The sequence below is a fragment of the Muscardinus avellanarius genome (assembly GCF_963383645.1).
Source record: "Muscardinus avellanarius genome assembly, chromosome: 6".
Taxonomy (NCBI): domain Eukaryota; kingdom Metazoa; phylum Chordata; class Mammalia; order Rodentia; family Gliridae; genus Muscardinus; species Muscardinus avellanarius.
In genome coordinates, this window is record NC_137791.1 from 135,102,410 (window position 1) to 135,121,941 (window position 19,532).

Sequence of the window (19,532 nt, forward strand, 5' to 3'; positions counted from 1 at the left end):
TGCAGACTAGCCCGGATTTGTTGGGTCGTTCTGGCAATCTTCTGCCAACACCAGCTACATAAAACAAACTTTGCGGATGCTTGCCGATTTGATATATTTGCAGAAAAGCCTACCACGGGAAGCTGGGGTGAGGCGTAATACGCCCAAATCTCAACATGGAACATGGGACCACGGCTCACCAGCAAGTGGGCGCTTTAGGTCCTGATGCAGGCCCTTAGAGGAAAATAGTGAGGGCCCCACGCTCACATCCCATGACACCCGTCTTGGCTCCCTTGGCCAAAGGCTCCTTGATTTTTAAGGCACCTCTGGAAACTATTTTCTCTCCCTTGTAGCTTGCCTTTGGACAGCCTCTGCCCCATTGTTTAGAGGCTACCCAGACCCTAAAACCAAAGCAAGTCCAACACCCTCCATCACCGCCACCACCACCATCCTCACCCACCTGTTAAGCCGTCAGCCTGAGTCTGGTCTGAGTTCTCTGCTCCCCAGGCAGCAAGACAGAATGGCAATGCGGGGGGCAGGGACTTTGCCCTGCTGGAGTTACAACCAGGCAGGGGCTTAGAAAAGGGAGTCTCTAAGACACACTTCCCCTGGCAAAAATATTCGTTCTTATTCATTTCAACTTTAGCTGTCCAGGTTTATAGCAATTTCGTCTTGCTTGCAATTGGAAGCCTTTAATTATTTTTTTTTTATTTTTATTTTTTGGTGGTACTGGGATTCCTGGAAGCACTTCTATCTCCGGGCTACACTCCCAGACCTATTTTTACATTTTTATTTGGAAACAGGGTCTCCTAAGCCAGCGCGCGCGGCTGGCTTCGAACCTGCGCAATCCTCCTGTCTCTGCCTCCCAAGCGCGGGGATTACAAGCGTGCGCCACCACGCCCGGCGCAATTGGAAGCCTTTAAAAATGTGTTTCAAAACTCTGGTGCAAAGCCATTTTGACATAACGCCTCAGAAATGAGGCCTGCGACCCTTTATCTTGAATAAGCAGAGCCTGTAAGCAGCTCCCGCGGTGTGCTGGCGGTGTGGGCTGACCCTCTTTAACCCTTAGAAAACCCATCAAGAGCCTCCCGAGAGCCAAGTGGCTCTCTTCTTTTTTTCCTGTTGAACGGCCAAGTCGGGGGCGGTTTCGACAGCGCTCCCTCTATAATAGAGCCAAATGAAGTCGGAGAAAATGATCATCTGGTAATAGGAATGTCAAATCTAATTCAAACGCTACGAAGAGCCCAGATCCAACTGGAACACTCGGGCTGAATGCAAACAGAGCTGCATAAATACGACGGGACCAGTGCATGGGAACAAGACGTGGCCTTTCCGGAGCTTGGAGAAGATAGCTCCTGCTTCCTTTCTCAGGAAAGCAGTAACCAAAGAAGATCAGGACATAAATGAGACCAGAACCACAAGAGAGAGATGGAAAGAGGCGGAAGTCCCTTCATGCAAATAAGACATCAGTCCCCATAAACACTTGGAGACCTCTCTCCTGGCGGCAAGATGGGGGGAGGGACATCTTTAAGGTCAACAAGGTCCCAGGGGGCAACTTCACCGAGGCGTATGGGCATCGCACAAAGGCGTGCTGCTACCTGCTCTCCATCCCCAAGTATAGCCAGGCTCTTCCATAAGCATTTTCTTTACACTTTAACCACCCGAGAGCATCGCACACCGCTGAAAACACCCTAAACGATTCAGTGCCGGCACCATTATTTTACAGGCTGGAAAGCTGAGGCCCAGAGAGGTTAAGGGACTTGTCCACACTTTCACGGCAAGTGGAGGTGCTAGGTTAAAGCCTGGTTTTCGGTGGCCTTGTCTTAGTCCACCATATCTTTGGGGCTCCTCCAGCCTTTAATATGATGTACATCCGCCCCAAGTAAGCACCAGAAGCTGCGCGGGTCTCTATCCACCACTAAAGGATCCGGCTCCAGTCTGGCCAAATCTCAGCCTACAGGAAGGACTGGGGGACCGGCAGAAACCTCCAGGAGGAAAAGGCAGGTCAGACACCACCCACACCCCAGCCTGGAGGCTGAGTCCAGCCAGTCCTCACTGTTACAGAAAGCACCACGGGCAGCTAAGCGCTGGTTCCAGTTACTGCGGCAGCGCTGATTGTTACAGCTGTAGTGGCTTCGTGGGCTCTTTTCCTCTGTTCAACTAAGATTTGTTGAATAAGGAAATTAAAATTCATAGACAGCTTGGGGCAGCTTCAACAAGTCTCTACAAAATCAGTAGGACATAGAAAGGGAAGCGAGGAAAAGCAGTGTACCTAGGGTATGCCGGAGAGCCTGCAGGTGGAGCTCTGACCCCTCTCCATCCTCAGCGTTAAACAGATTTTTGTGTTGGTCTGTTCTTACCAGTGTTATCAAGGCAATGTGCTAGCAACTTTTTTTTTTTTTTTTTTTTTTTTTGCCAAACAGTGCCTCTTTGCCTCCAGTCAGTGTACTTCCTAGGTGCAGGGGTCAGTGATCTACCTGGCTTCCGCCTCTATTGTATTGGGCTGTACTGTTTGCTCATCAACTATGGGTGCTTTGAAGCAGCACATGGGGTTTACTCTTCCTATACCCAGGCCGGGTCACAGAGGAGAGGAGGTAAACAGAGGCAGATGGCCTCTACATGTTTTTAGACTAAAGGCTTCATTGTCTCTAGGGCGTCTCAGGCTAAAGGCCTTAATTTCCTTTACATCCTTACTATAGGTCAGTCATTAGAACAAGGGCAGAGAGAGGGGGGAGCTCTGCAGTCATTAGGACAAAGGGCAGAGAGAGGGGGGAGCTCTGCAGTGGAGCAGCCGCCTCCCCTCCCTGCTGATGCCCGCATAGCACCCAGGCTCTGACTGCTTTTGACATTTTAGAAATCAATACCGGAGCAATTTTCCAATGGTCAGCTGTGGTCTCTTGAGTCCTACTGGGAGTGGAAATCACTATGTGGTCCCGTATTGCTATGGCCTACTTTGAAATGCCTCCCAGAAGCTCACGTGTGGAGAGCATGCCCCCCAGTGCACTGAGGTTCAGGGTGGAGGAGCGTCACTGGGGCATGGCCTTGGGGACTGTGTCCGTCTCCAGCACGCTCTCCTTCTCTCTCTGCATCCACAGGCCCGGGCCGCGTGGTGTTCCTCCACCATGCCCTCCTACCACGATTCCTGCCTTGGAGCCAGCTGACCATGGACTGACCTCTGGGACCATGAACCAAATAAACCTTTCTTCCTTTAAGTTCTTTTTACTGGGTATTTTAGTCATAACGATGGAAATGCTAATTAATACATGTATTTATGATAAAAATTAAATGGCTTCAACCAGGACCTGGTGAATAAAAAGGCCCAGGGAACAGATGCCAAGGCCAGTATCCCATCAGGGAGACCAGGAAGGCTGAGAAGGTCTCCCCATCAGCCCTCTTCCTGCTCTGCAAGTCCCCTGGCCAGGCTGTCCTCATGGAGGGACCGCAAGCTCCTCCTCCTTGTCCCTGGGCAGTAGGCTCTGGATCCCTGCCAGCCCTCTGAATTACACAATCAATCAATGGCATCCCCAAGCCCAGGCCACCCATGTCCTCTAACCACGAAGCGGACCCTCGGCCTCACCAGTCACTCTGCACAGTCCTCCTGCAACCCATGAATTTGTGCAATCAATAAACACCTCTGATCTCCTCTGGGCAGGGCCGGGTCACGCGCTCGGTTGCCCGGTCGCCGCAGGGCGGCCTTCGCCCTCTGCAGCAGGGTGGAGAAGGGCAGGGAGCTCACACAGAGTCACTCACATGAAGATCAGGTGCTCCCAACGCCTCAGCTCGGCCTGCTCCTCCACGGAAGCCTCGGGGGCATCGTCCTTGAGCCTCTGCCTCACGCTCTGGACGCCGTACTGGCCGCGGCCTCGCTCCTCGGCCTCCAGCTGCTCCGCCCGGGCTGCCATCTCCCGGCCGTGCTCCTCCAGGATCTGCTGCAGGAAGAGCCAGGGCACGCTGCGTTTGAGCAGCTCCTGCGTCATGGCCGAGCTCTGCAGGCGCCGCAGCGCCTCGGTGGCCCTCTCAGACAGCGAGAGGGTCAGGGCCCGGACGTCATCCAGGGCGGCCTGGTCCAGGCCCTCCTGCAGCTCCTCCAGGGCAGCACAGTGCTCGGCCACCAGACTCCTCCACTGGCGCAGGTACTGGCCGGGGTCCTCGGTGGCCCGGGAGGCCTCGCCAGCAGACAGCTGCTCCCTCCGCTGCTCCTTGTGCTGGGGGGATTTGAAGAAGAGCAACTGAGTCAGAGCAGGGCCCAGCGCGCGCAGCCCTCGGGGAAAATACCTTGGAGGCACAGCAGGTTTACAGCAGGCACAGCAGGTTTACAGCCTTCTTGCAATCTCACGTTTAGAAAATTGTCCTTAAAATCAAAATATGGTGAAAACATCATGTTTGACCGTCATCAAGCCGGTGTTTATGGCGATGCGGGGAGTGGCGGCGCACACTTGTCATCTCAGGACTTGGGAGGCTGAGACAAGGAGGATGGCAGGTTCGAGGCAGCCTCGGCAAGTAGTGAGACTCTTAGCAACCTAGCAAGAACTTGTTTCAAAATAAAAAATAAGCCGGGCGTGGTGGCGCACGCTTGAAATCCCCGCACATAGGAGGCAGGGACAGGAGGATCGCGCTGGTTCGAAGCCCCTCGCTGGCTTAATTAAGAGACCCCGTTTCCAAATAAGAATATAAAAAATAGGTCTGGAAGTGTAGCCTGGAGGTAGAAGGGTTCCATCCCCAGTACCACCAAAAAAGTAATAAAATAAATAAATAAAGCCGGGAGTGGTGGCACACACTTGTAATCCCCGCACTTGGGAGGCTGAGACAGGAGGATCACGCAGGTTCAAAGCCAGCCTCACTGGCTTAAGAGACCCTGTTTCCAAATAAAAAAAATATGAAATAGGTCTGGGAGTGTAGCCCGGAGGAAGAAGAGTTTCCAGGAACCCCAGTACCACCAAAAAAAAAAATAATTAATTAATTAATTAATTAAATAAAATAGAGTTGAGGGTGTAGGTCGGAGGTTGAATGGCCCTGGGTTCGATCCTCAGCAACACACACACACACACACACACACACACACACACACACACACCCCTTCCTGGAGGCCAACCTAGGGGGTTCCAACCCCAGCTCCTTCAAGAGCAAGCTGAGTGGTCCAAGTGGAATCTCAACCACTCCTCGCCTCTATTTTCTAATCTGTGAAATGGGGATCATGATCGGGACCCCTCCACAGCGTGGTTGGGGGGACTGTGTGAGCTGCAATATGCAAACGGCCCTTGGAAGGGTGCAGGGTTCAGAGCGATGACTGTTACTCCATGGTCGGGACGGTGTGCAGGCTGTGACAGTACAAGGGGGTAAAGCGGCGCTGAGCCCCGTGTGGGTCAAGGTCAACGAGGAGGTCAGCAAAGGCATTTGAAGGGAGAATCGAAGTGAGCCCCGAAGGCCGAGGTCTCGTTTCAACCAGGTTAAGCAGTGGGGAAGATGGGCGTGGTGGCGCACACCTGTCATCCCAGTACTTGGGAGGCTGAGGCAGGAGGATTGCAGGTTTGAGGACAGCCTCAGCAACTTAGCAAGACTGTCAGCAACCTAGCGAGATCCTGTTTCAAAATTTAAAAAATGAAAAAGGGATGGAGGTATAGAGGTAAAATGCCCCTGGATGGTTCAATGTCTAGTACTACCAAAAAAAAAAAAATTCGGGAAAAAACTTTCATTCCTAGGACAAAGAACAGTAGGTATCAAGGTCCTGTGGTGGGAAAAGTCCAATGTCTAAAACAGTGTTATTCATGATAGTGGATCCCAGATGGTCTAGTTTCTAAGATAAGAACATGAGATCGTTTTCCTTGTGTTCATGGTCCTGGTGATCTGAGAGCATCCATCCACTCATTCTCCCAATATTTACTGTTCAAATATTTGACTGCAGGTCTCAGACACTGTCCTCTGCATCAGAGATACAATGTCAGTTTTTTCTTTCATGGAGTGATACACTAATTCACACTAATTCCGGGAAGCCACTCACAATATTTCTCAAAAGCAACTGGAGGAAATATTTGCAGAAGCCAGCCAGAATCTCTAGGAAGATCTCGCGCCCCCCATCCCCTGGATACTGGCCCTGAACGAGCCGCACCATCCAGGACACATGCTTCTGGGGCCTGTTGTTTTGACCCTTTAACCAGTGGCTCAGAGATTAACAGCGATTCTCAGGATGGGTGTGCCTCAGCCACCAAGGCCAGAGCTACGGCTTTCTGTTGACCCAGAACTTCATAATAAAACGTAGTTTTGGGGTTTTTTTGTTTGTTTTTGTTTTTGTTGGTAGTACTGGGGTTCCTGGAAGCCCTTGTATCTCGGGCTACACTCCCAGACCTATTTTATACTTTTTTTCTTTTTGGAAACAGGGTCTCTTACGCCAGCGCGGCTGGCTTCAAACCTGCGCGATCCTCCTGTCTCCGCCGCCCAAGCGCGGGGATGACAGCGTGCGCCATCGCACCCGGCCCAAAACAGTTTTGTTTTTTTTTTTTTGAAACGGCATCTTGCTAAGTTTCTGAAGCGAGCCACAAACCTGCAATCCTCCTGTCTTCATCTCCTTTCTTTCCTTCTTTCTTTCTTCCTTTCTTTCTTTCTTTTTCCTCCCTCCTTTCTCTCTCTCTCTTTTTCATTTCTTTCTTTTCTTTCATATTTTCTTTTTTGTGGTACTGGGAACACAGGGGCATTCTACCTCTGAGCTATACCCCCAGCCTTAGTTTTTATTTTTATTTTGAAACAAGGTCTCACTAGGTTGATGGGTGTCTCACTACTTGCTGAAGCTGTCCTCAAACCTGTGATCCTCCTGTGTCTGCCTCGCAAGTACTGGGATTACACGCGTGTGTCACCACAACCGGTTCCGTCTCAGCCTTTCAAGTGCTGGATCACAGGCCTGGACCACCACGCCTGGCCAAAGACCAGTTTCTACTCATCAAACTTACAAGTTCTCCTGCCTCCTTTGCTCTCCCTCCGGAATGGTGCCACACAGCTAGCCTATCCCACTAGGCTGAAAGGTGCCGGCCAGGCCGGGGCCCTCGCCAGCTCCCACCTGGCCAGAGGCTGGAACCTTCAAAGGCTCCCTATTCCCAGGATCCTCCCCCGCACTCGACAGGCTGCTGACCTGAGCTCCCCAAATCACAAAGCTGACATCTCTCTCCTGAAAGACCTTCCGTGTCCCCCACGGTCCCCGAGTGAAGGGATCTTAAGGTTGCCGGAGAGGGACGGAACTGGACAACACTATGCTAATGAGACTAGTCGGTCACATAAAGTTAAAAGCCAGATGCTCTCTCTAATACGAGGAAGCCAGGGAGAAAAGGGGCCATAGGAGGAACTGTAGACAAAGAAGATACTATAGGTGAGCAAATAGGGCGTCTGACTGAGGGGGAGGGGAGGGGGGAGGAAAATCCCTAATGTACACAATGTACACTCACAAACTGTCAAAGTCCATCACTAGGCCAAACATGAGGAGGAGGGAGGGGGAGGGAATGGGGTGGGAACTGGGGGAGGGCTGAGCGATGTGTGCATGTGTGCCTCCACCGCCCATACCCCGTCAAGATGTATGGTTACAATGCACCAATTAATTTAAATAGTGTCTTCTATAATATGCTGAGCAATAAATGTCAGCACCCATCACCATCCTCCTTTACTCAGACCGCGCTCCTATTCCCTTACCCAGGCAGACATTACTAGTCTACCGTGGTCCTCTGCTGTGCTGAGGCCAAATAGGACCTGTACAATTCTTATCAGAGCCTTCCAAAAAGCCTCTACCAATCAACCACAGATAGCACGTCACGATGCCTGCGAGGATGCCCTTCCCATCCTAGTATGCCGATAGCAACGCCTGTCACTCGGTGAGTGTTTGGAACAGGTTATAAGAAGAACAAATAGCATAAAGTGTGACATACCTTTTGAAGCAACTCCCTTCTGCTCCTAGAAATTAACTTTTGGTGGAGTTTTTTCTTTTCTTGCTTTAAGTCATTGTCCAGCTTCTGCTTTATGGAAAAGACTTCGGTCTGGGCCCGCTCCAACAGCATCTCCACCTGATCTCCATCCAGGTACCCGGCCCTGGACGGAAGAGGCCAAGAGTTAGGGATGCCTCTCCAAGCCCACCTCCGCCTGGCCCGTGCCCATGGCCGGACGTGCGCCTCCATCACAAGTTTGGTGTGAGTCAGAAACATCTCCCTCCAAAGGAGAATGAGCAGCTGAGACGACAAGACACCAGCCGAGTGAGGCTGGGGTCCTCGGGGCCGACAGAGAGAGGGTGACACAGGACAGAACCATCTGACGGGGCGGAGCATGATTTTGAGGGACCAGTGGGGTACAGAGAGGGTTTCCAAGAGGAGATGGTGGATGGGGGATCTTGGTGGGGAAGATGGGGGATGGGAGATCTTGGTGGGGAAGATGGTGGGTGGGGATCTTGGTGGAGAAGATGGTGGATGGGGGATCTTGGTGGGGAAGACGGTGGATGGGAGATCTTGGTGGGGAAGATGGTGGATGGGGGATCTTGGTGGGGAAGATGGTGGATGGGGGATCTTGGTGGGGAAGATGGTGGATGGGGAATTTTGGTGCCAGGAATAGCAGAAAGTCAACGAAGTGCACGCAGGAAGTTTTGGCGGCTGGCCCAGCTCACGGGGAGATGACAATCTGCCTGCCTATGACGGTGTTTCTAGGTGGCACAGCAGGGGACACGTGCCCTCAGCTCCACTCTGAACGTCCCCTTCAGTGCTCACGTTGAAGCAAAACTACTGGCCACAGTAAGTAGCAGAGCCGAAGAGCCGATTAGGTCCCAGGGGTTTTGCCTTCACCCATGGGGTGCGCCGTCATGGCAGCCTGGGCTTGGAGGGGCGGCGTGCCCCTTCCTCCTCCCTCCCCCAGATGCTTTTACCCTGTCGTGCCTTCTGCCATGTTATGACGCAGCACAAGGCGCTCACCAGATGCAGCCCCAGCTGTAGGAACTTCCCAGCTCTCAGCACCACGAGCCAAATCAACTTGCAGTGGAGAAGGGGCTGAGACGGCTCGGTGAGGTGGACGGGCCTCCCTAAGGTGGGCAGGCGGCATCCGAGCCACTAGGCGCTGAACAGAAGGCCCAGGGAGGAGGAGCTGGACCCTTTCTTGCTACTCTCAGCTTACAGCGGGCATCTCATGGCTCCTCCCACTGCGATTTACATTCCACTGAATCACCCCCAGGTCTCCCTGGGCTATAGCTCGCAGATGGCAGGCAGCGGGACTTCCCAGCCCCCAGGATCACGTGAGCCCGTGTATACTCCAAATCTCCTCATGTTTATCCAGGTGGTTCTGTCGCTCAGAGAGCCCAGGCCGGCGCACGCCGCTCCCATCACCCCGCTATCCCCCCACTGTCTGCAGCTACCTGCTCTGTCTGCGTCTGTCTACAGGCCACAGCTAGATGTTTTAGAATCTGGGTGTGCCAGCCCTTTAAAGTCATCAGAGGCACAGAGTCTTTCGTGGGACCCGCTCACACAGCCCCCGGCTGTTGGATTCTTCACTTCAAGGCAGGGAGGGAACTGATCCCTTTTCTTGAGTGCAAATTAATCAGAGATGTCGAGCTCACTGCTCTGATAGACTCATTTGCATCTTGAAGCAGGGAGTGTTCACATCCTTTGCACCTCACAGAATCCTCACTAAGCAGAGCAGGAAGCTGCACCAATTCATAAAACCATGGAGTGCGGGAAGAAAGCCAGCTTTATGGCCACACGTGTCTCTGTCCAACTTAGAGCTTCTCATAATCTAAAGAGAATGCGTTTCATGGATGAGAAGTCTCAGAGAGCAGCTGAGACGGGCGTGTGGCAAGTCAAGGCACCACAGGTGTGAGAGCTCTGTCTAGCACCATCCCCCAACCATGCAGTGCCCCAGGCGCTGCAGAGAAAAACCATTCGAACCCAGGACAAGGACCTCTGAATTCTTTGCACTTCAGGCTACAAGTCAATGCTAATGTCAGCGTGTGCCAGGGGCCACAGAGAAACGGGCTTTCCCGCCCCATGGGCAAGATAGGTCTCCAGTACTGATTTCTCTAAAATACATGGCTGGGAGTTAGCCCCAAAGCAATCAGGGATGGGGATGTCAGAGCCTGCAGAAGCAGAGCAAGGGGCACGAGGAGACTCATATGTGAGTGTCTCATCTGTCACGGAGCTTTAAAAATATGTCATGAAAGGGTTCCCATAAGAACTAGTCCAGTAAGATGGAGGAAGAGAATGAGAGGAGAGGAAGGCGACAGGCCAGATAATATTACGTGCATAGAAATATATACACGGGGTAGGGACATATCGCTGTGAATGTCACTATTATGCATGATTGGAATGCACCAATAGAAACATACATGAAGATTAAATTAACTTAAAAAAAGAACTAAGGAAGAGCAGCCTGCCCTTGGGGCCGGGTCTGGGCGGTCACAGCCCTACCTCTCGTGCTTCTGAATGAGCTGCGTCAGCTGCGCGGCCGCGGTGCTCAGAAGCCCTTGCACGCGGGTCTCCGTGGCCTGCAGGTTCTGGACCAGGTACTCCCTGTGGCCAAACCTTTTGCTGAGGTGATACCTCTTAGTAGCCTGGAAGAAGTCCATTAACTCTTCTATATTCTCCTGTTTAAAAAAAAAATTAAGTCAGCCTAAGTAAAATGCTAAAAAGAATCCTTGTAGACATTGAAAACATTTCCTTTCAGAAGGAAAAACACATCGGCAGAGGCACTGGAATGAACAGCTTTCTAGTCCCTGCTTGTGACCAAGGCTGCTAAGAAATTCACGTGCAAACAAGGATTTGGAAAGCAGCCCTCAGGACAGCTGAGGCTCCTCCTGCCCCGCCAAGCAGAACGCAGGTTTCGCCCTCTGTTCCAATATCCTCGGGGTAGCTCCCAGGGCACCGCACCCCAGGATGGTGCTGAAGTTCTGGGTGAATCGGCCACCAGCCACCCCCCAGGGGCTTCTACCTCATCCAGGAGGCTAGATGGGCAGACACGGGCACAAAGGTCAACAAGAAGCCAGGCACAGCGGCACCCAGCGGCCATCCCAGTACAGGGGAGGTTGAGACAGAAGGATCACAGGTTCGAGCCCGGCCTCAGCAACTTAAAGAGACCCTCGGTAACATAGTGAGGCTCTGTTTAAACATAAATGAATAATAAATAAGTAAATAAAGGCTGGTGGTATAGCTCAGAGGTAGAATGGGGTTTAAATCTAACCCCATTGCCGGGCGTGGTGGCGCACGCTTGTAATCCCCGCGCTTGGGAGGCGGAGACAGGAGGATCGCGCAGGTTCGAAGCCAGCCGCTCGCTGGCTTAGGTGACCCTGTTTCCAAAATGAAAATGTAAAAATAGGTCTGGGAGTGTAGCCCCGAGGTAGAAGGGCTTCCAGGAACCCCAGTACCACCAAAAAAATAAAAAATAAAAAAAAAATAAATCTAACCCCATGATGATGAGGAGGAGGAGGATAGAGAAGAAGAGGAGGAGGAGGAAGAGGATGAGGAGGAGGAAGGAGGAGGAGGAGGAAAGAAGGAAGGAGGAGGAGATGAAGGAGGAGAAAGAAAAGAAGGAGGAAGAGAAGGAGGAGGAAGAAGAGGAGGAAGAGGAGGAGTACCTAGGGACAATCTTCAAGGTCAGCCTGCCAGCAGGAGGAGAAGGAAGAAGAAAGAAGGAAGAAGGAAGGAGGAGGAGGAGGAGGAGCCTCCAGGGACAGACATAGTCTTCAAGGTCAGCCCTCCAGGAGTGGGAGGAGGTGGAGGAGAGGCCTGAGAGAGAGGCAGGGAGAGGTAGGGGAGAGATGGGGTAGAGGCGAGGAGAGGCGGGGCACAGGGAGGGTAGAAGCAAGACTTTCTCTTGACCTGAAGCACAAACCACGGAGTGCAGGGAGTGAGGGCGGCCCACACATCCCGTGGCACTGCACAAAGCGCACAGCACACCTCCTCCGTCTCGGTCTAGGCAGAGCGCTAGCACTCCCATGCCACAGACGGAGAAAGCAAGTCCTCATCGCTCAGCTCTGAGTGGCTGAGCGGGGTCTAAAACTCCTGTCTGAGTCCAGCCTGTGCTGCACGTGGTCACAGGCACCTCCCAAAGTCCCGCTTCACCGGGAGATCGCACTGTGCGTGTGTGAGCACAAGCACGTCAAACACCGCACACCAGTCTCCAAAGAAATCTCAGAGCATTGCTGACACCATCCGAAAAATGATTTCACCACCATTCAGGAATGTGTTCAGCCAGGAGTAATAGTATTCACATTCAAACACACACATACATGTGTAAACACGATTTCACCCAAGAACATGGAGACACGGACCTAACCCCCAGTGCACACACTCACACAGAAACGTGCGGTGTCAAACTTTTACCACTTATAGATTAAGCGCACCAGGTTGGCACTTGCTCAAGTTCACAGGGCCAATGGGCGCGGAACTGGAATCCAGTCTCGGTCAGCCTGGGTCCACGGCCTGGGCCGCCAGCCACCAGCGGCCCTGTGTCCTAGAAACTGGCTCCCACAGCGGGGGTAGAGAGGGGAGTCAGCTCGCTGGGCCCCAGGACTAAACTGTGGGAGGAGAGAGGGATAAGGGAGGAGTCTGCGGAATCTCTGCACAAGAGCGAGCCCGGTGGGAGGCACTGGTACCTGTATGTGAGAATAATCGTGCAGCAGCATCTTGGCGGCCTCTGGCTTCAGTTCCCCCTGGAAGAGCGCGCCTTTTATCTGGGAGAAGAAGATGCCATGTAGCTCGCTCCTCTGGAACACGGCCAGCTGGCGGCGGGCCTGTGCAAAGTCCTCCTCCTGGTGCAAAGCCAGGGCCCTCCGCAGGTGCTCCTGCTCCAGGCTGTGGACGGTGCGCAGGAGGCTGCTGCACTCTGCGGCGGACTGCGGAGGAAGGCGCGGCAGGTGAGAGACCGGCACGCTGGGCACGAGCCTGTGCACATGCACACCAGGTGTACACACGGGCACACACGCGCGTGCACACAGGTAGCAGGCACGCGTATGCAAGGGACATGCGTGCATTCAGCCCATACTGTGCGCCACATAATGCGCTGTGTGGTGTACGTCCACATGCACGGTGTCCACCCAGGTGTCCACTCACATGCCGTGTGCATATGCACACACACACACATGGCTATACATACGTGCAATGTGTACACAAATTTACTCATATGGGCCTAGAACATGCATCCACAAGAGTACATACACAGCCACGTAACACAAACACACACAACACACACACAGAAGCACAGAGGTGCATACTGGAACACACCTGGGATACGCTAACGCACGCGCACGCACACACACACGAGTACACACACACAGGCTCAGCTGACGGCAACGAGGCTGCTAAGCCCTGGAAGGTGCTGCTCCAGCCTGCTGCCTCTCACCACATTAGCTGAGTGATTTCCCAGGACAATCACAAGGCAGATAATTCACAGGGGTGGAAATTTGCAAATCAAACTGCTCCCAGAAGGCTGCAAATAATGGAAACCCCTCTCGAGTATCAGTGGGCCGCAGTTAGTGCACAGGATTATTCTCAGCTTCCACTGTCAGTCTTGTTAAAGAGAAAATTGCCAGCAATCAGGCCCAAATTGAGACCCTTTGGGTAAAAGGAGGTAAAAGGTGTCGAGAAGCGGCTTTGGGCCTCCTGCTGGCCTGCCAGGGGGCCTTGTGAGGAAGGGAGGGCCCCTCTGCTGGGCTCCGAAGCTCGTATCCTGGGAGGGAGCTGCAGGCACTGAGGAGGGCGGCTCTCGGAGGACCCCCAGCCTCCCTGGCCCCTGGGGCACGTGGCACAGATTCGCATCCTCTGAGGTGGGTGTAAATGTGAACGCGGCGGGATGGTCACCCCTCTAAGCAGGTCACAGTAATGGCAAAGGCGGAGGTGTCTGGTAATGAGGTCCCTGGTCAGGTGACTTCAGGTTCACCAGGAGGGAGAACAGCCTGGGTGGGCCTGACGTCAGCAGGTGAGAGTCCTTGAAAGAGGGCCTGGGGCTCTCTGGAGAGAGAGACCCCCTCCTGCTGGCACTGAAGAAGCCACCAGCCGTGTTGTGAACTGTCTTGTGCTGAGGGAAGCTTCTAGAAACGCTGACCTCCAAAGTGAATCTCCCAATAGTGTGAATGAGTTCAGGCCAGGACGCCAAGTTCCAGAGGGCACAGCCCCGCCAAGGACCTGGGGTGCAGACCTCTGACACCCTGGGCAGAGGCCCGGCTGGGCCCCGCCATGGCTCGGGCCACAGAAACCGAGAAGAGATAAGGCTGTCTTTTTAAGTTGCTACATGTGGGTGGTCTATTATACAGCCACGAACAATGAATATCTTCCACCTCCTAGGGAGAAGTGTGCAGACTCAAAGTAGTGAAGGCCTTTCCCCGATCCCCGCCACTGTTCAAGAGGGGACTGGGAACAGCGAAAGCCACAAATGAGGCTCTAAAGTCTGTAACTCCACAGGTGATGGGCAGTGTGACCCTGGGCAGCACAAGGACAGGGGCCGGTGTGTACATGAAGTGGACACAGCTCTGCTTGCTCCCTGGGCCTGGCATGCTGGGACCAGGGCCTGCACCATGCCGAGGCCAGGGGAGGTAGGAGGAGCTGTAAAGAGGGCCGGCGCCTGAGCTCCTCCAGGCTAAACGCAAAGACTAGAAAGTTCTATACCCACCTGCCCCTGGCCCACGGACACAGCCTCCTAGTGCCCACTCCCTGGCCACAGGCCTGGGCCCCCGCTTTCACTCACTGACACGGCCCCGCGGGGGACGCACTCATCTCGGTCTTAATCTGGCTCCTTCTAGAGCCTAACTGCTCGGAATCTGGGCAGCCAAGAGAAGCATTATTTATCCAGGGCTCCCCCGGCCCCCCAAGTCCGACAGCCAACAGGCAGTCGCAGCAGAGTGTGGAGATGGAGGAGCAGGACCGCAGGCCAGAAGCCAGGGCCGCATCCGCCTCCTCCAGCCGCACCGCCAGGATCGTCCCAAAGTCAGGCGTCACCTTGGCCGCCAACCAACAACCCCGTCTTTTGAACAAGCTGGCACTATCACGAGGACGGGATTAGACTTTCTGCGTTGCTCTGTTGCAGAGAAAGGGCATTTCCAGGCGGCTGGATGGGATCAAAGAAAGGAATTCGCCACCAATCACGGGTGTCGGGACCCTGACTCCGGGCCTTGTGCTACGGCTGGGGTAAAGTATTTCACTTCCCACAGTCAGGGCCCAAAGCAGACACACGTATGTACATACAAATCCTAAAATAAATCCCCCTGCCCTTGCCCAGCAGTGTATTTCTGCTAAAGCAGGCATGAGGCATGACATATTGGTGTCATGGTGAATCATTCCCTAAATTAAATGTGGACGGGAGCCTTGTGTCCACTTCACGCGTGGTGTCCTTCGAAGGGGAGCTCAGAGCCTGTAGGAATGTGTCCAACCCCTGATCTACTTCAACGTCCTGCAGCAAAGATGAGAATCCTGAGGCAGGAATGCCCATCCCCAGGCCCACTAGGCAGGGGAGGTCACATATGCAAACGCAAAATGCATCCTGGTGCATGAGGTACTAGGGAATGGTGGGGACTGGGGCAAAGTGCCTACCGAGACAGCTCAGGCAGCCCAGCAAAGGAAGCTCCGCAGGAAGACGGACCCGGTGTGGCCAAATCTTCCCATTCTATAAGAGAAGCTGGCAATCTGGATTTTTTAAATGTAAAGTATTATGTCCTAAATAATATCAGCAAATATGCACTTCTAAAGGAATACTGAAATGTGACCCCTTACCCCCAACTCCCTATTGACCTTTCCCATTAAAATGGACTTTGGGAGGAAGAGTAGACCTGGACCAGGGAACGCGCTTGGGTTCTGACTTGAGAAAGGCGGCCCCAAAGTGGGCCGCCCAGGAAAAACCGCTGTGTGTCATGCTGAGCCTACATCAGAAGGGGAAATCATGCTCAGGAAAGTCTGACTGCTAAATGATGCTCCCTGTACTCAATTTAGCAAGACAGGCAAACTGCAAAAGTGTTTTACAAAAATAAATCCATCAGAGATGGTTAGGATATAAGCGTTCTTGCGTGGAAGGAACCTTTTCCTGTAAGATGCTGTGGGGAGTCGGGAAGCCTCAGGATGCCCCGGCGGGATGCACACCCAGCCTCCTGGCCCTAGCACCAAACAGCTCTCGGGTAGAAGACCTGGACGGGACCACAGCCCCGATGCCAGGCACTGTCCCCGGGGCCTCAGTTACCCCTTCTCCAAATGCAAACAGTTCACACTCTCTGTTCTGCTCCTGAGCTCCTATACAGATGTTATTAAATGACCCACAATAAACATCCCTACGGGGGGGGGGGGCTGTGCTGAACACTGGTTGAAGTTCTTGATATCGTTTTTTTTTTTCTAAAATTTCAATTAATTTTTTATTGATGCATTAGAAATCATACGTCTTAATGGGGGTACCCTGTGATGTTTCACTACAGGCATGCATTGTATAATGTTTTTAAATCAGAGTAAACATATCCAGCTCCCTCAAACATTTACCATTTCATTTATGGTGAAGATATTCAAAATTCTTTCTCCTAAGGATTTTTTTTTTCTCATTGGAGATTAAACCAACCCGGGGGTATTCTACTTGCATGCTACCCCCTGCACTTTTTATTTATTTATTTATTTTACGGTACTGGGGATGGAACCCAGGGGAATTCTACCTCTGAGTTACACCCCAGCCCTATTTTTTATTCTTTATTTTGAAACAGGGTCTCACTAAGTTGCAGAGGGCTGCACTAAGTAGTAGCTGAGACTGTCTTTGAACCGCAAACCTCCTGCCTCGGCCTCCCGAGTGCTGAGTTGACAGTGCACCCCCACGCCCCGCTCTGCGCTTTTTGTTTTTTATTGTGAAATGGGGTCTTGCTGGGCTGTTGAGTCTCGCCAAGGCTGATCCTGACTGTGTGCTCCTCCTGTCTCAGCTCCTAAGTACTGGGCTTTCTTCTAGCTTTTGGAGACGTCCTGGGTGTCTGCAGTTGTCCTACTGTGCAACGGCGCCCAGAGCTTGTGTGTGACGGTGACTTAGCACCCAGCGATCTACCTCCAAACAGCCCACTGAGGCTCCTCACAGGCGTTTCCGTCTCACACAGCCCTCTGAGACAGGCCCTGTGGTGGCGCCCATCTTTAGGAGGGGAAGGGAGGCCTCAGGAGGCTGAGCCATGGGTCTTCTGGGAGGACAGAGTGAGGATACAGACCTCCCAAGTCTGCACCCTCCCAGCTGGCCCTGGGCTTCTCATGGAGACAGGCTTTTCAACCGCAAGGAACCACGTGGGCATATAAATATGAACAGGCCTCATCCCTATATTCTGCTGGAATTCCTAAACTTTACTCTAAAACACTTGCTGTTGATTTTGCCTGTTTTACCTTTAACTGATTCTGGCTGGAATAACACAGCCACGGTATTTCCCTGTATAGTTAGCGACGGCTTTGCTGCCTGGCCCATGTCACAAGGCGGTCGGGTTCTGTACATGGTGCTTGCAGGGGCTGGAAGGGAGCTGGCTGTATTAACTTTTGCAGCTCGGATGCTCTAAGTGGAAGCAGTCGGTTCGGGTGAGTTGGAGATGCAGAGCGGAGATGCCTCCCCCTGCGCACCAGCAGGGATGGGGCGAGGCCTGGAGAGGTGGCCGCCCGGTCCTGCGGAGGCAGGTTCAGGAGGCGGGAGGACAGCCACCAGGCCTTTGGGCCTCAGGAAGCAGCAGCAACACAGGCGGAGCCAGCACCCGTCCCTGCCCCCGCACACGGCGTAGCCGGGCCAGGCAGTGCTCTATGGCACAAGCAGCTGAAACGCTACAGAGCCCATGGGTGGTCCACGTGGCCTGCATGGCCAGGGATATAAGGTGCAATTGCAGAAGGGCAGCTGCGTGACTCATACTGCGCGATGCACGGGGCCACCTGTGGGCCCTGGGGCAGGTGAACACGTCTCAATTTCCTCCCTGCAAAAATGGGGCCCATCAACTCCTGTTTCACTGATGGGGTACACGGGTTAATAAGGAGGTCCATGCCATGCGCTTGGGGCGATGCCCAGCACTCGGTGAGCCCTGCGTGTGAGTTTGGTCACACACCATGTTTCTAATAGCATTTAGTAAAATTAAGAAGTAATGTCAAGTGAAAATGGGTGAGACAGACAATTACATGGACCACATAAACCTTACAAAAATGCATATATACATAGAGCAAAAGGCTGGGACACATGCAGAATTGTGTGGCAAGAGTGGGGCTGAACAGCAATGTATCCCAGGGTGAGGTATACAGTAGAGGCTCAGTTGAGGGCAGCATAAATGCATACAGCAGGAGCTTAGTGTTGATTTAATGAATGTATTCAACAGGAGCTTAGTGGGCTGGTTGGATGAATGTATACAGCAGGAGCTTAGTGGGTTGGTGAGGGCATACAGCAGGAGCTCCGTCACTGGGCTGGATGACTGGGCCTCTGCAGGTGAGCAGTGGGATGGGCTGCCCTGGTTTTTCCTAAGATTTTTCTCCTTAGGCTTTAAGCCAGAGTGCGCCACGCTTTCTGTAAGAGCCCAGGTAAGTACTTGTCGTTGCAGCTACACGAGTATTTGGTGCTTGTTCCTTGGTGTGTTTTTTCTAACTCTTTTATAAATTTTTATAACTTTTTATAAATTCTGGGCTGGCGGGCCACGGGGAACCTTGCGGGCCTGCCAGCTGCTACTCTGAAGCACTTCCTGTCCCCTCAGTGAGCACATATGACTCTTACAGGAAAAAATATCATAATCCACTTAGAAAAGAAGAGGAAGGCAGTGAAATAGTGCGGGGCCCCAGAGGACTGACGGGCATCTTCACGATGCTGCCTAAGTGCCCGGCGCAGGGAGAGGCAGTGCTGACTGCCACGGTCATGGACAGAGGATCAGAGAGCGGGCTCAGCCAGGGAGGCTGGAACTGGCTGAATGATGCGCTCCCACCAGAAAAAAAAAATAAAGAAAATGAAAAAAATATAACCCTAGAACCTGGGAACCTGCCCTCCTCTGGAATAAGGGTCTCTGCAGTTAGTTAAGGATCTTAGGAGCTGATCCTGGAATATTTGGGTGGGTCTAAATCCAATGACAAGTGACTGTCTAAGAGACAAGAAGAGATGACAGGGCCCCAGAACCAGGCCCTGTGAAGATGGACACAAGATTAAACAGACTCAGCCACCGTCCCTGGAACGAACACCTGCCGCCACCGGAAGTGGGACCCAGGCAGGATGAGCTCCGCAGAGCCTCTGGGGGAGCTGACACTTGATTGGACACCCGGCCTCCGGGATTATTAAAGAATAGGTTTCTATTGTTTTTAGGTACCCAATTTGTGGCAGTTTGTTCCGGCAGCCGCAAGACACTGATGCACGAGCCACGCTGCTTGAGCCATACACTAGAACGAGAAGACCTGAAAGCAGGAAGGCCATCGGTGCCAGGGAGCCCGCGGGGTCAGTGAGACTCGCCTCTGTTCTTTACTGCCCATCCCCAACCCAGCACACATGGCACCTGTAACTGGCAGCTGTCAAGGGAGAGCCGTGTGTTCCCCCAGGCGGGTCTGAGCTCGAGCTCGATTTTGAGCAGCTGCAGGTGTCCCGAGCAGGATACGCAGGCACAGTCACCC

At 53.0% G+C, this 19,532-nt stretch overlaps 1 protein-coding gene across 1 annotated transcript in view; it reads right to left on the minus strand.

The window, feature by feature from the left end:
- Positions 1–19,532, minus strand: part of EVC2 (EvC ciliary complex subunit 2) — a gene marked incomplete at both ends in the record, with an annotated part of 130,776 nt that overhangs the window by 34,785 nt on the left and 76,459 nt on the right. The window contains 4 exons of the mRNA XM_080697281.1: positions 3,730–4,184; positions 7,884–8,043; positions 10,395–10,570; positions 12,578–12,817. Coding sequence (XP_080553407.1) covers positions 3,730–4,184; positions 7,884–8,043; positions 10,395–10,570; positions 12,578–12,817 — 1,031 coding nt within the window. The remainder of the gene's footprint in view (positions 1–3,729; positions 4,185–7,883; positions 8,044–10,394; positions 10,571–12,577; positions 12,818–19,532) is intronic.